Genomic DNA, 16,663 nt, shown 5'->3' with positions numbered 1-16,663 from the left:
CCCCTCTCTAGAGAAGAAGCAAAAAAAACGCGCCATCACCTACAGCCCTCTCCTCTGCCGGGGACTTCCATGAAATGAAAACGGGCGGCATCGTCGTATGCTCGACATTAGTTGCCCTGGTTTATATCCCGGAGTACTCCTATGGCCGATCTGTCACCCAACCTACTTAAACAACCTAAAGGCTTGGCCCCGTCCAGTTTGGAGAATGACCCTTATGGCATGGCTTAGTCAGTTATTCTCGCAGTTCAGATAAGATTCGGACCGCCACTTTTCTTTTCTGAAAGCATGGTTCTTGCCTCCCTCTCTCCTCCCTCCTTGGAGCTCGTCCATTGGGTGATCCCTTGCTCTCACGTTCGAGTGTTTGCTCGTCGTTTAGGCCAGTGAGTGATATTTCTGCTCATTGCAGTCATCTCCGGGGTTCTTCGCACCTGGATAGTACCAGGACCCTTGTGCCCCGGCCCTTGATCAGATAAAGCTGCCCGCCCGAAACCCACCCTATGACCCACAACAAAAAATGAGCCTTGCGACGAGACGCGGACATTCCCCATGCTGCGGTTCCCTCCGGTCCGTTCCCGGGTTGGGTTAGGGGAACATCCGAGCGATTGCCTTCGCGGATCCAAACGCGCTCACAAGGCGCACAATAAGAATAAGACCAATAGAGACTTCATAAGAGACCATTTGAGCTGCAGATCGTAATGCTCCTAGAAAGGCATATTTTGAATATAGAGGAGTTTAAGTTCCCGACAACCAACGAGTTGATCATACCCTTCTATGAACCGTACGAGCACGTCCTTTGTCACCCCCCACCGCGCTTACGGCTCTATACCCCAACCCAACTTGCTCCGGCCCCGGGTCTGTCGTCCTCCTCATTATAGTCCTCAGCATTTCATCGGAAAACATCCTGTCTTTTCACCGCTCCGTGGGTAGTCCTATGCATAGTCAGTATTATAGCCCGTCCATGTATCATCTTATACTTTTTTGCGGTATATCAATTTAGGGTAGTGGCAATCCATGTTGCCGACGGAACTCCTCGTTTATAAAATGTGAATAAAATCGTCTGTATATGTTGGAAGTTCTACCATGCTGATTTATTGTCCTCAAAAAAGAGGAAAGTCGTTCATCCATTTCTCTTCTTTGCTCTTCGGATCGAAGATCTAAAGTATCAACTTCCCCCTCTAAAAAATCATATGCTTCCTTCCTTATATTATTATATGGAGAGAGTTCCATAATTCGTGCTAGATTATCCTCCGAGATTCAATTCGAAAAAAGACTTTCTTGTAAGAGCGCCTTTTTCTCTAAAATAAGTATCTCTCGATACTCCATGTCCATAGCGGACCGGAGATGATCGACACTTACGGCTTGATCAAAATGCGCTCTTACAATGGTTTCATACTCCCCCGGCCGCGTTTGTGGTGGAAGATTGTAATATTGAGCGTTCTCCAGACCTCTTATCCTCTCGAATATCGTTCGTTCATAATCCGCGGCATAAATCTGCCTGAACGTATTTAGAGATTCGGAACTCGAAGAGGATTCTAAAGCAGGAAGACTGTTTCCACCCTCACTCGAGTCCGAAGAAAAGCAAAAAACCAAAGAAACTCCTAGCAAAGTCGAAATCATCTCGGATAGGAAAGAGCGTAAGATAAAAGCCAAAATCACTAACAAAAAATGGATTAGCAACAAAAGAATCCAATTCTTTTTTTTATTTATTTCTAGTTGCATCCGATATAAAATAATGAAACTTATTAATAGAATTACTATAAGAAAGATCCATTCTGCGGCGATTTTTTCTGTTCCTAGAAATCCTATGCTAACAAGTGTAAGCAAAGATACTATTAGGTTTTTAATGAAAATGAATTTTATCCTTTTTTGGCTTTGTCTCATTGTCTATCTCGTAATTATTCGATTCCGTCCGAATTAGCTCCTCCTGTTCCTCCTTCTCCTTCGTAACCTTCATCGTCGTTGGTCCTTCTGCACTGCTCTTGATACGTCACCGTACCTTTTCAATGAAATCTGTGCCTTCGTTGAAAAAGTCTTTTTCGCGAGCCTAACGAGGCTGCGGGGCTGTGCATTTCAGCCCATCACATCAAGGTGACAGGATTCGAACCTATGGCCCTCTGTACCCAAAACAGATGCGCTGACCAGACTGCGCTACACCTCGTCTCACCCCCCGAAGCATATAGATCCGCCCGATCGATGAACACTCGAACCGAACTCGCCCATCCTTTTGGGCACAGGGGGGCGAGAACCAATCCGAGTAATCAACCGCTTTTTTTATTTTTGAATCTGCCTCCCGCACTATACGGCTTTTTGCCTTCTTCTTTCACTTGAATTTCAAAATCCGGCTCGCTCTCGGCTACGTGTCCTTTGGACCCTTCGCCCGCTTAGAAGTGGATTCGAACCACTGACACAAGGATTTTCAGTCCTTTGCTCTAACCAGCTGAGCTACCTGAACCACTTTCCTAAAGTAAGTTTTCTTCATCGAATAGCGCCCTACCTTACCACTTTACTAGTAAGGGAAAAGCCCCTTACTAATATGTTAGGGCTTTTTTCGCTTGTTCGTCAAGCTTTCGAGCAGCTCTTTCAACTGCCACCTAATCTCCCAACATGCTCAAGAACCGAGAGCCGTCCAGGGACTGGACGGCCGGAGGAAATAGAAAGAAGATAGGCCGGTCAAACAAAAACAACGCGCAACGGGCTCTCCGCTCCGTCTCACTAAGTAGTGCTATTCTGTCCTCCGGGGGACTCCACCAAGAGGTTCTTTCTTTCACGTAATTTCGCCTGCCCGTTAGACTTCCGTGCCGGAGGAAATGGGATTCGAACCCATGATACAATTTTATTGTATGTCGATTTAGCAAACCAATGCCTTAAGCCACTCAGCCATCCCTCCAAGTTGTTGATCGAAATTTGATGCGCGCCCGAAGGGCTATCTGATCCGCGTAAGCCGTAGCGCGCTAGCGCGCGAACTCTTCCTCTATGAGCGAGACTCTATCCAGACCCCCCCAGCATCCAAGCCATCAAAATCAGCGGGCGAGGCCCATGAAGACCCCACCACTGAATGATGAACTTTGCGCCTCCGACCCAGACGAATTGAATTCATATCTCTTTCGTCTGGTCGCCGGACTGTTCTTCTTCTATTACATTACATTACGGAGAAGTCCATTCTCGTCATGATCGATCCGCGTCCTACCGTAGTGCCCGGAGAACCTTAGCAAGGCTTACTAAGGCGAAGGAATGCTTCGTTGATTGCACGAGCTAGCCTGCAAGCAAGCCCCTTACTCACCTCTCTCTCTATAAAAAAAGCTCTCTCCGGAAAGCTTTCAAGCCCCTTTACTTGATGAATTGAATCGCTCAGCGCAACAAACAAATAGCTTAGCTAGAAAAAAAAAAGCATTTTTAAATATATGAAAGTGAAATCCGCCCTGCCCTGTATGGATAGTATGGTATGGCGGACTCGGTCAAGGTTAAGTTGATAGCCAGAGGAATGCGAGCCTGGCAGTCAGTCTGTTCAACCATGAACTCAGTACTGCAACCCCCCCTCTCACTCGGCGTCTAGCATTTCTATCGGATAGCTATCTCACTCCCATTCCTGCTCCTTCTTTCCTTCGTCGGCCCGACATTTTAGTAGGCGATCAAATCCCTGTTCGCTTTCTTGGTTCGCTCTGCCGATTATTAGGGGCCAGTCTTCTCCTCTTTTTTAGTTTAATTCACCACTCCGTAGGCTGAAATTGTTGGATGCTAAGGAAGCCTATCGAGGAAAAGACCCTATTTGATTTGATCGTTCAAACCGAGCTTGACTACGGATGATAAGCCAATTAAGTTATCGGCGAGGGAACAAGTGCAGCCAAGGCCAAGACCTGAAGGAGTACTACCACTCGCGATGAAAGAAGAAAAGATGCGAGCCGGAAGGACGACGAGAGATGATCGCTCGGAGGAGGTAGCGGCACTAATTAAACGGGAGAGCCTTGGAAAGGGGGACCGGGGCCAAGCTGAGCTTATAAGGGTATGCGGCATGGTTAAATAAATAAAGGAGAGCATTCAACTCGTGTGTTTGGCGTGGATCATAGAGGCGGATTTTTCGTGGGATGGATTCACAAAGGTTCTTATGACCTTGCCCGGGAGTAGTATGCTTAGCGTGGGAAAGATTACGGCGAAGGTAGGAAATCGATCGGAGGCTAGGGAGCGGATAAATTCCCTTGACCCGATCAATTCCTTCAGTTTTTCAAATTGCTAAACAAGATCGGATGACGTCGAAACGGAAGGAAGCAAGAAATTCATCCTACTTTTTGTTCTCAAAGGCGGGCGCTTAGAGTTAGAGTACAGCTGCGTAAAAACCAAACCTCTAATCTTCGCCCATTAATTTAGACCGGCCACTGACTTATCGAACGCTTTTCAGACAGAAGTCGTCATTTTTATGTTTAGAGGTCGTTCTGCAAGGTACCGAAGTCATTCGATCGGGGAGAAAGCACACACGATCTATATATAGATGAATAATACCAGTTGAGTCGGATGGTGCTAGTCTTCTCGCTTACGGAAAAAGGGGCTCCCACATCAGAAAGAAGAGAGGCACCTAAACCAGCCACAGACGCATTAGCAGTTCGCGTGGAATCAGATTAAACCAAGGTCAAGGAAGACTGAGGTGACCAAATCGAGGACGATGAGCTATTCAATTCAGACGAAGAATTTGACACAGGTTCAGCAAGGACGGGCTTTTCATCCCAAAGAAGAAGAGCTAGAGGTGAGTGAGCCTACGAACGACCACCGCTTATCCTTTCCTACCCACCGCCCATAGAAGCGAGAGAGACCAGCTATTCATCGGCGGATTACTCCACCGGGATATCAGATGTTGAATAATTGCCCGCTCTTGGTCCGTCTACGAAGGGGTAAGAAAGGAGAGCAAAGCAGACTTCCCCGATTAGTACTATCAGACTCGATGCGAAAAGGCAAGGGGATCTTGGAAGAGTTTTTTAGGATTCTTAAACCCGAAAGCATTGATTGAATGGCTTGGTCGAGGACAGGTAGTTTATAGGCCTGAAAGAGATCTTTGCAAAAGCAAATCCCCTTACCTTCCCACTACCCTTTCTATTCGTAGAGAGGTTACACGACACCAGGCTTATAAGACTTCTCCTTAAAAGAATTAGGTATATGTCTTCCTGGCTTCAAGAGCTGCCTTGACAGCTTTTAGCTTCTGAGTGATACATAGATATGTGTTTGGCAAAGTGAAGCAAGCATCAATAAGTAGAAAGCAATACATGTAAAACTATCTCAACAAGAGCAAGCCGTTAGCGCACTAGCCTTAGGTGTCGAATACGGCCACTCATCCGCTTCCTAGCCGGAAAAGAAGGACTTTCAGGCTTAGAGCCAGGAAGAGCAAGAGTACCGCCCGAGAAGAACTACCAGAGCAAGAAGGATGGAATTCATGAACTTACCGCTCGCATGTGATAGAGAAAGGTACTTGGAGATCTTTCTAGGTTCCTAAATGCGGGGGTCTCATGCATTCAAAATAGCTGAAAAGTGGCAACTTGGATGTTTGAAAGACCGCCAGATTCGCTCGGTTTTTTGAAGGTAAAAATGGTTAAGTAAAAAGATCAAACTGGAAAAGATAAAGATAAAGGTTTGTTCAAGTCTGACTCTTGTTGCTATTATTTTTTTATTGTGTAGCCATTGCCACTTGGAAAATTCACACTTATAAGAAGGATTTGACCCAACCCGAGAACGGAAAGAAATTTTTCTCTGAATCTCCACTGCCTCTCAAAAGCAAAGAGCTTTCTTAGACTAACGGAATCTGCCATGCAATGCACAAAAAAAAGAGCTTAAAAAGTACTTAGAGCTTTCTATTTCCAAAAAAAGCCTCTATATGGACAGCTCCCACACTAGACCTGAAAGTCGAAAGAAGAAAAGGAATTCTATACGTGATGAAAAAGAGAAGGAAAGTACTTTAAGAGAAGACTTTAGCCGGTACTAGCTTGACAGTAGGAAGAGTCTAAAGGCCTAAGCCCAGCTATTGAATCCACTATTCTTCTTCAAGCGATGCTTCCTTGAGTTGAATCAGCCGAGAGTTCATCCAGAGGGGAGGATCAAGGTAGTGAAGTGAGAAAAAAAAAAAAAAAGAAAGGTGATTCAGTGACCGATGGGAAGAATCATTCAATCTCGGGACAAAGGGCAGAAGGGAAGGTAGCTCGGTCTTCTCGAAAGGTGGTTTAGTGGGTGGGCAACTCACTCAATCAATAGTCATTCTCTCTATAACCCTAGAAGGAAGCCTTTGGCTAGGAACCAGAGAAAGGGAAGTGTTCATGTAGCAGTGGAAGATCTTAACTAGGCTACGAAGGAACTTCCGGATTCCAATTCTTTTGGGGTTCCCGGCTTACTCTAAGCTAGCGAAAAGACCTTCTTTCAAAGTCACTAGAAAGAGAATAAAAGAAGAAAAAGGGCTAAGATGAATTAGCTAACGAATGCTCCTCCCCTATGGAAATGCTTTCATAAACTCTTCTTCCTCTTGCCGACTCTGATAGTGAGTGCTGAAGAAGAAAAAAAGTAGTTCTTCCTTCTTTGCAGTTAGCTCTCCAGGTAGGTCACCGAGGGCGAGGGGAGAGAAGTCACTAACTAGAGTGCCAAGGAAAGCAATTGCATGTGTCAAGCATAGTGGCATGCTCTGTAGACGGGACCGATTCACTTCACTCTCCTTCGCCTTCACTTTCAACCAGAACAAGAGAGAGCTTCACCGCTACGGGGATGCGAAGACACCACAATCGCCAGTCCCTCGATACAAAGGAATTGATCCGCTTCAAGAGTTAGCCCACCTCAAGGCCGAAGTCAAGACTGCCTTTCTACATCAAGATCTGGCCCTGAAAAAAGGTAGGTAGCTTATCCTCACTCGATCGACTCAGGCTATGGTTTGATTCCTGTCATATGTACCCGCTAAGGCAACCCCGTCACAGCTCGCATTGTTTTTTCAGTTGAGGATTTCGCTTCTGATGTAGTCAGTCGGAACCTAAGTTCCGTTTTTAGCTTTAGGGATCCACACCTGAACAGACTAGTCTACGCCCAGCCCGCGAGCCTTTCCCACCCCAGGAAAGCGAGCCCATAATGAGAGTCAGATCCCAATGTGCCCCCTCTCTAAATAGAAAAATGAACAAGAAGAACGATCAAGTGGGTAGACCCATAGGAAGAAACTGACATCAATCTTGGGTACATCAAGAATGAAAGAAGAAATAGGGCTTTGACTTTCTCGGGCAGGAAGGCGCTTCTTCGATTAGGTGTCTCGTGGCGGGGGTTGTGCACAATCAAAGAGGGGCGGCTACTTTCGCGCTAGCTGCTTTCCCTTATGTTACACTAATTGTGCTTTGTCACCTCTTTTTTATTTATGATGTAGTAGTAGCGCGCGCGCTCGCACTTAGAGCAATTACGCGCTTCTCTTGTTATGTTATGCAAGCCAGCTTTCTCAAGGAGGAGACATGATTTAGCAGTCAATTACATCTCGAAGAAGACCTCCTAAGCTAAGGACGCCGGCCAGTAGAAAACAATTTAGATATTTTGAAGGAGACACACGAGAGGCGGCCAAAGATTCAGACTACGGTCGAAGCCAATTACAAAGGTTCGGAGGAGGATGAGACCCTTTCAAGGAGGTGATTGAGGCAGTACGGTAATAACCTTTACAGCTACCTGTCCTTATCAAGCGTCAGCTCAAAAACAGGGGTCCCCTTAATGTATGGGACGATACCAGGTCGGATTAGTAGCTTGAGGGTCGAGTGTTTCGACCATAAAAAACTTTTGGCATTGGCTCAGGATGCCCCGACTTAGGATGTATGCTTCGATACACCCCCTGCTCTGTAGGAATTGACATATGATTTCGAATCATCGTTGATGATGATTTTTTTCACTGCCGGCTGGGGCAACCTTTCGATCTAGGCCTGACTGAACATTTATGAGAAAAGCCCTATAAATTGTCGTACCAGATCATTTCGAAAGGCGCTTGCTTTGGTTAGTTTCCTTCAGCAGCCCGCGAACTTCTGTCAGAGGTGATTAGTCTCCTTACGTGGCGGCAGGGTCGTCACGAGCAATAAGCGTCGACAACATCCTTCTCCTACACACTGGGCAGTCCATTGCTAAGGACTCGGTGCTCAACCGTGCCCATATGCTAGTTGAAACCAATCTTACCTTACCTTATTTACGATAAACCCCGAAGACACTGCTCAGTCTATGTCCTCCAACGTTAGGTAGTATCTTGCGCTTAAATGGACTGGCCCTTCTTTTAGGGAAACTATATGCTTGTCTTCCCTTAGATCTGAGGGCGGCAATGTTGAGAGGGCGAAAGCACACAAAGGGGGGGCACGTCAGCCAAAAGAAGGGTATGGAGTCGGAAATCGAACCCCTTGTTGTTGACCTGTGACAGCCTCAATGCTCTTATGGCAGGGCAGTAACAAGAACACGATCTCTCGGAAAAGAAAAAAGAAGACTAAACCCTATCCAAGATGCCCCACCAATCAAATAAGGCACTGCAGAGCCAGGCCCCAAAGTACGCTTTTGCTCGCTCCGCAAGTAAGTACGAACCAGGCAAAGAAGCAATGTCGACCACCCCTAAAGGTAAGGTAAAAAAACCTGATGCATGGGACAAGGCCGGAGAGTATAAAGACTATAAACGCACGCAGCCCTCAGGCAAACCTCTAACCAGGCTGATGAAACCTAACCAGAATGTTAAATCAATTACGTCGGTCGTTGTGATCCTTCTTTCCCTTCCAGCTCATCTTGACTATTCCTCAAAAGAAAGAAAGGAAAGAACTCGATCACACTGCACGGAAAGAAAGGCTTCATTATATCAAAAGGGGCGAGCGTATCGATTGCAGAAAGGCTGGCTGTACCCGAGAGTAGTTATTCTCCCTTACTTCGTCCTTGCTGCTATTGTAGCAGTAGTGCCTTTTGGAATTGTATCAGAAGTCCCTGGCTTCTTAATACTACTCTAAGTAATTTCGTCCCTTGAATGCTGATCTAAGCGAGCGCGAATAGGGTCCAGCTAGTAGGTTGTAGTTGCATAGTTCCTAGGCCATCCATCCTGCCTTGTCCCTTCTCGCGTAAACCGCTGTATTAAAGGAGGTGAGTAAGTAAGCCAGTTAGAAAGCATGATAAAATAGCCCCTTAAATATCCCTTTATTTTATCGAGCTAGCCTTTTAGTATGATTACCAGGAGTGAAAGAAAGCTACGAAAACTCTGAAGTTAAGGAGAAGAGTGAACCCCTTTTACTACCCGTAAAAATACGAGTACCTGTTGCAAATGAATCAACCCCGCTTGTTTTTTCTGTTGATAGGTTAGATTCTCGGTTGAACGTTAGGAAACCCTACCAAAAATGGAGTCTTTCCCCTATATCCCAGTGCCTCGACTAGTGCTTTTCCTAAGTGGTGGATATTTTTTTTAGGCTTTTAGTCATATGTATTCCCCTCTTTGAGTGTGCTAGTAATAAGCTGGGAAAGTCAAATCCATCAAGGCGAGGAAAAACTAGTTTGAAAGTAGTCCTCCTTGAAGTTCCTTTTAATTGAATGTGGTAAGGATAAATAGAAATGCAATCTCTGAATCTCTTACATCCCGCCTAGTACCTTTTTGAATCGAGGGGGCGAAAGCTTAATATCAAGTAGGAGTTCTGGATTGAGGTCCAGTTGGTTGGATAAAGGTTGGAGTTCTAAGGGCATCATCTCGAAAAATTGCCTTTCCTGGAGTTTCTTTTTAAGTCTTTTCTTTCTTCTTCTATATCTGCTTTCTCTCCGCTCCGGGCAAGTCCTAAGCTTTGCCTTTCCCTTCCTTCCCCCCGTCTCCTTACCGCCCTACTCGCAACTTGATTTTGACCATATCCCGTTCGGGGCTCTCTGGTCTAAATGCTCGAAATGAGCGATATTCACTCGGAACCTAGAGATTCAAACAGGCACAGGTCAACCAAAAGCATATTGCCGAGCTAAGGGATTTCTTGCTATTGTCCCCCCTACTGAGCCGTGGGGTCTTGCTTGGCTATGCCTCGGGAATTGGGCCTCTGGTTTTTGGTAGTACAGGGAAGAGGTGAAACCCAGTTTCTGGGGGGCAACTATGGGAACGAGACTAAGTCCTCTCGAATGAAACCTGGCTTCGACCCGAAGCGATAGGTTTGGTCTACCACAGTAATGAAACCAGCGATGTTTCTGATGCTACTATCGATACTTCCTTCATTGCCCATGTTCGTTACATTGCGTGGGCGATGTTTTCACAGCCAGCAGGGCTTAACTAACGAAAAATCGATCTAAACTGGGGAAGTGTTTTCGCTCTCAAGCGCCCTAGTCGAACCAGATACGCCGATCCACGCCAGTGGCGAGCTAAGCGAGTGGAAAGCCTACCCATACCAGTATAGCTGCTTGGGCTTCCACCCCGGGATTGACTTCGTTCACCTACCGACACGAACAGCCGGGCTTCCCTTCCCGCCGAGAACTTGATTTCCAGTTTTCCTAGGCCTACATCCCTTAGTCCACGGATTAGCAAAGCTTGTCCGAAAGATGACTTCCCTTTGATCTGCTCATAGACGCAACAGCTGGGCATGAGATGTTCTCATTCATGGATGAGTATAGCGGCTATAACCAAATCAAGATGAACCCTGTGGATGCGGAAAAGACTGCCTTCTGAACTCCGAAAGGTAACAACTATTACACAGTGATGCCTTTTGGTTTAAAGAATGCTGGTGCTACTTATCAACGTGCTATGACTGCTATTTTTCATGATATGATGCATGAGGAATTGGAGGATTACGTTGATGACATAGTAGTGAAATCCAAGCAAAAGAAAGATCATGTGGAAGCACATCTTAGCAAACGGCGGCGTCCTACGAAGTACTTGAAGTTCGTTCTGTTACCTTATTAAGAAAGTAGATGAATCACTTCTCTATTAAAAATGAAAAGTGGACTTCTTTTTCACAACCTATATGCGTATGCGGAAAACGAGAGTCCTTACTTTTCTTTCTTTTGCCCTGAAATAATTGGGGGGCTATCGGTTCCGTTCTGTTCTCTCTCTCTACCTCTTCTTTTTTACTTTTCTTTAAAATCTTTTATGCTCGGCTATACCAACATGGGAAACCTGGCTTCCCTCCCTTTGAAGTGCATTTATCAGATCAGCTCCCCGAGTCAGACGAAAGGGAGTGAAAGGCCCAACTTATTCATTCATGGCCTATTTTTTTGTTTGATTGATCTTTCTTTCGTATTCATTCGACCTGAGGCAAAAGAAAAGTCATACAAAGAAAGGTTCTTTCATGCAATGCATAACGGGCGGGCCCCTATGGATTCCTTCAACTCAATGAATGAAGGGAGGAGTATGAGGAAGGCCGGCTTTCTATATGAAAATTCAAACAAACAAAAAGGAAAAGGGTAAAACCATATCTTACTGAATAATCTGACTGAATGAGGAAGAGCTCTTTATGTGATCTCACTTTACCACCATCTGAAATGCGCGAAACTTCGATTGGTGGAAGACAGTCCATGAAGATTCTCCCTTTTCTTACGTGCAATTCCCCTCTTTCGGTAAGCATCCAGTATCTCAGCAAATGAACATTTCTCTAAGCTTATCCTGTAGCTTATACGTCGTTTGAAAGCTGCTTCAAGGATCCAACGAATAGCTAAGGTTTGTTGACGATCCTTGGCTACAATCCCAGGGACATCATAAATAGTACCCGCTATTCTTACTTTTTCCACTTCGCATATGGGCTTTATATTCTCTACGGCGTCAACCATAAGTTTGATTACATCGCGTTCAGTTCGAGCCGGGCGATGAAAAGTTTGATAAAAAATAGCACGAACTCTCGTTCTTTTACCTTCTTTCATGCGAAAGTTGACCAACTTCTTGATCAATTGTTTTTGCTCACCATCCAAGCCCCCCATATAGCTAAGAATTTCCGAGCAATTGGAAGCCGCTTTCGATGACGAGGCCGAAAAATTGATATTACGCAATCGTTACTGTCCATCTTTATCAGCCAACTCCCCTGTTTCTCTCTTTCTCGGTCACGAACACTATGTCACTCTTTGCGTTCCCTCCTCTTATTTTAAACCTTTTTGCCACTGCTCGATATTCTTTCTATTTCTTTCTTATTATTGGGAGTTTGCCTATGCTATAGACTCTGTTTCAAGCGACTCTTTTATATTTTAATAGGGAATCACCCGCCTTTTTTACTCAACTGCTTCATCACGTCAGAAATTTGTTGGTTGAAGGGCCGAGCAGCGAAGAACAGCGGCACCGGAATTTCACAAACACGCTGAACACTTAAAATATCTGACAGCCTAAGACAGACAACATACACTTCCCTTTATACACCACTTTTTCTATTAACTCTTCCATAAAGCAGAAAGGCTACTTTCTTTATAGGAAGGAACCACTCACAGGTCAAACCATCTCACACTAATCAAGATGAACTATTATACGCATGACTTTATCCAGAAACAACTCAATCAATCAATTACCTTATTTAAGATACGCCCAAATCCATTCAACCAGCCACTCAAGGGTTTGGAGTTACCATTTCCGCTATTCCTGCCAAGGAATAAAGTAAAGGGACTACCGATACCCCTTCGCGTTCGCTTTGGTTTAGAGTAATCGCTTGTTCCTTCAGTCTTCAGAGGTAAGCTCTTTTGCCTTCTTCCTAATGGACTACGAGGACCCTAGGATTTAGGACTCTTATAAAGAAGGATTATTGGCCTACTGCTGCCTTACCACTAGCTTAACACTAGCAGCACAGGCTTACCTATTAATCACAGACCCCCTTCCTTACTTGCTTACTTCCTTGCTTGCCTGGAGAGAAAGAATATTAAAAAGAAAGAAAGGATCCCCTACTTACTTAGTACAAGGAAGGGAAAGACTTACTAAAAGACCAAAGACTGGCTTACTTACTGTCTTGGCTCCTAGGACTTCTTACAAGGAATGGGAAGATAGAGAAAGAGAGACAAGAAAGAAAGAGATACAGGAAAGCTAAGGATATAACGAAGGGCGAAAGGGAGCACAGAAAGGCGCAATACCAAAGCTTTTTTGAAAGAGAAGAATGCGCCATAGGTTTCTTCCTGCTTTGCTTTGGGAAGGGGCATTGAAAGAACACAGACATAGTGGAAATGCTCCTAGACTAGAGAAGGTTCCCCCGTAAGTCTGATCCTCTCAACTCATACTACAGCAGGGAAATCCACTTTTCTGGACAGGGTCTTCCTTCTCGGAGAATAGGTCTACTATGCTGAAGCAGAAGGGAACAGGATGCTCATTTAAATGTCAATGAGACTAGTCAGGATGCTCCCTGTAGTACATTCCCAGATCTGAGCTACCTGGATCAACCCACCAATTAGTACAGTTCGTCAGTGAGTACGTGGGAATAGCCCAGTAATGAATAGAAATTTAAGTCACCGGGTAAAGAAGCGAGGGGATCAGCTCAATTGAAAGAGAGGGCGCGATCGGCATACAATTATTCGATTTCATTTCTTGCCTGTTGCACTGCGTGATAACAAATTTCATTTATTGTTCGGATTCGATCAGAAGGGAAGGGCATTTTCTTGTCCCACCTGGCAAGATAAAAATAAAAAAGAAAGAATTCGTTGCAAAAACCTCTTTTCTCTGGTTAACCAATCTGGAATAACCAGCTCCTACCCGCTCAAGTGAGGCGAGAATAGCCCCGTCCCCCTTGTCTAAATGCTTGTATTCCTTCACTCAACTTTGGCTTGATAGGCTTAGCACGATACTACGGTTCTTCAGGCCCGGCTCGGCATGCTTGCTTTAACTCTATCTATCGACAGCTTTTTTGGTGTCAAGACCAATAGCAGCAGTAGCGTCAGTTAAGGCTCGTTCCAAAAGAGATATATGTGGAGCGGTTCCAGTTCCTTTTGGGAGGGACTTACGCCGGCTTCGGTACATCAACTCTTCTTATATATTCTGACATCGGGACGCCTGCTCCGCAGAGAGCCTTCCCGCATCAGCCAACAGAGACTCCGCCTCTGGAGCCAGCATCCTGTCATGGAGCACCTTTATAGAGTCCACCACCTGTTGTACTAGGCGATCACTCAGCTCTTTGTCGGCAGCCAATAGCGTGTTAATTTAAATCCTCGTGCTTCGCGAGAGCCATAACGGCCGTGGTAAGCTCCGCCGGAACTACCAGATCACGAACCCGAGGCAGCATCTCTGCTATTTCGGCCTTGAGTTCTATGCTATTTACTTCTTCGGAACTGCTGGTCTCGTTTTCCTGCTCTTAATAAAGCAAGACAACTTCTCCGTAGGTGATAGCACTGATTCGGTACCTCCGGATGGCGGATGAGCAGTGTGCCTAGCGCACCGAAAATAATTACAATAGAGCGATGCCATACCAGGTCTCCTTATCCTTCTGACTCAGTGCCTATGGGATTAGGTGGTTCCGGGATGTCTGACTCCGAGCTCGATCTATCCACATCATAGACCTTCTGGCGCTTTGCCTTCTGTTTGATTCTTACGCCCTTCTTGGCGTCTCCGGACTCTCTTCCAAGGGCCGCTTCCTTTGAGTACCGGCCTCATACTATCTCTCGCCTCCCTATCTTTCTACAAAAATTCCCCGGTGGAATAGTCATTCCTTCACGCACCGCTCTCGCGCTCTAGCCTCGCGTACGTAGCCTTTTGGCGCGCTATGTGCTGCTATGCGTATGCTTGCTCGCTTAGGCGCGCTATTTACCCTAGCAGGGATCCCTCCTTATACTGCTTGCCATTCGTTCCAAAGCTTTAGAATATGGTTACGACCTGGTCGGTGTTTATCAATAGACCGATCCATCCGACCTTTGGTGGCCCGGTGTCAGAGCGCTCTCCCTCTAATTACTACAAAGCGCGAATAAAAAAGCAAAGCAATTATCTTTTTCATTTATAAAGAATGAGGAGAGGCATGAGGATTCAGTTGTTCCAAAGTTTGAGGCTAGCTGAGAGCGCCCCTCTATTCTATTAAGATATTCCAGCTTGAATAAGAAGTCCCAAATCTTAGTCAGGGGGATATGACTGTTGCTGAGTACTATACTCAACTTAAGACCATATGGTCAGAGATCTTCTTATATCAACCAGTTATTTCCTGCACTTGTGATTGTTCCAATGCCCAAGGAAAATAAAACAGAGGTTATGCAAAAGTTAACTTCCCTTTTTTTTTCACGTAGAGCAGGTTTTCCCTCAATGTAGAGGCCTTATAAGTTGCCTAGGTACTCCCCAGATCGCGAGTACTGATAGATATTGGGTCTATCCATCGGCCTTCTCTAATAGGGCACTCAACCATCCCATGGTCAAGTGCGCAAGAAAAAAACTAAAGCAAGAACCAGACCCGATCCACCAATCAAATCAGTGAAAAACGCTCTCCATTTTCACTTGGCTTGAAGGCTTACACAAACAAAAGAAGTGAAAAATCAATTTCGACAGGACGGACTGAAAGCACCAAGTCAGAAAGAAACGAGCAAGTGTCGTGTGCAAGTGTGGCTTTCAAGCTTGTCTCCCTGTTGCCTTAAGCCTGGAGACCGGGGGTGCTTAGGACCAGAGGTGCTTGCAGACCGGAGGTCGCGGCAGCTTGCTTGCTAAGGTACGAACTAGTGCTGGTAAATGAACGAACCTGTGAATTCTCGCGGCAGAACTTTGGACTTACTTAATAGGGGCTCCCTGACGATCCCGAACCTTCCAACAAAAAGTAATGGGTATGTGTTGTTTCTTGGCACTCTCTTTCTTTGTTATGCCAACCTAAAAAGAGATAGGGATACGGAGCTTGACTTGAAAACAAACAATTGGCACTGCCCCCCTATCACAACAAGGCAGATAGGGCACTTTTTGCCTTCCTTAAGTCCAGGATACGAAAACAATTCCTCTAATAAAAAAAGAGCGATTGAGAGTGGATTTTAGGTTCGATAGTGTCGAGAAGGTATTCGCCACCGGTGACCGTACTTTCGTAAAAGCATCATTGGGCGGTGGTTCCTCTCTTTTCTCTTGAACCTCGAACAAAAAATCGATCTCGCCATCAGCTCGACTAAGAGTTCCATTCAAAATCGAAAAAGTAAACTGAACTTGACTTAAGACGAAGGAACCGAGCGCCGAAAAAAACCGGTTAAGGCTTCAAACTACTAGTCATTAAGACTACTATGAAATAAAAGTAAGGAAGTCCTTTTCTTGACTTGGCCTGCGTGCATTATACCTACCCCCTTTTTAAAATAACTTTATTTCAATCTCAACAAAGAAATGAAAGCATAACTCTTTGCTTGTTGTCCTCTTACTCTTTTAGCCTGCCTTGTGGGGGTTTCTCGGGTGTCTACGGCGGATCCGATCAGTCTCGTGATGAAGAGAAGTCTTTTCCAATCTTCCACTAAGAAAGGTATCGTCACGACAACTAAATTTGCCCGGTAAACTACTCGGGACTCCCCATGGTTTAGTAAAAGGGAGGGGAGATTTTCTCTTCATCCGGGGGTTCATTTCATTCATTATGAACTCAAAAGTTTAAGGCTGATTAGTGAGGTCTTAAAAACTTCATACAATAAATGATCAGCCATTCCATTTGTGCTTTCAGCAAGTAGGCGACGCGAATCTATGGTTTCTATGTTTCAATCGGATACCAATTGCTTGGATGCGTTTGAAAGCCTCGAGATTACTTGCAGAAAAAATGCTTTCTAGGGTTGTCTTGTGTCTCCGTAACAAATGGTCCATTTATTGATG

General features: G+C 45.2%; 1 protein-coding gene and 3 non-coding genes across 4 annotated transcripts; all 4 read right to left on the bottom strand.

Annotated features, from left to right (window-relative positions):
- Positions 1 to 2,083: 2,083 nt before the first annotated feature.
- On the bottom strand, positions 2,084 to 2,158 carry trnP-UGG. The gene has a single exon. It is a non-coding gene; the product is annotated as a tRNA-Pro (tRNA).
- A 220-nt stretch (positions 2,159 to 2,378) lies between these two features.
- trnF-GAA lies at positions 2,379 to 2,452 on the bottom strand. The gene has a single exon. It is a non-coding gene; the product is annotated as a tRNA-Phe (tRNA).
- Positions 2,453 to 2,799: 347 nt separating this feature from the next.
- trnS-GCU lies at positions 2,800 to 2,887 on the bottom strand. Its single transcript has one exon. It is a non-coding gene; the product is annotated as a tRNA-Ser (tRNA).
- An 8,543-nt stretch (positions 2,888 to 11,430) lies between these two features.
- On the bottom strand, positions 11,431 to 11,877 carry rps7 (ribosomal protein S7). Its single transcript has one exon. It carries the CDS (start codon positions 11,875 to 11,877, stop codon positions 11,431 to 11,433), a length of 447 nt encoding a protein of 148 aa, YP_009153930.1.
- Between the last annotated feature and the right edge of the window lie 4,786 nt (positions 11,878 to 16,663).

The sequence above is a fragment of the mitochondrial genome of Gossypium hirsutum, assembly GCF_007990345.1.
Source record: "Gossypium hirsutum mitochondrion, complete genome".
Classification (NCBI taxonomy): Eukaryota; Viridiplantae; Streptophyta; class Magnoliopsida; order Malvales; family Malvaceae; genus Gossypium; species Gossypium hirsutum.
The sequence above is the reverse complement of the archived record's forward strand: the minus strand, read 5'-3'. Positions and strand labels throughout refer to the sequence as shown.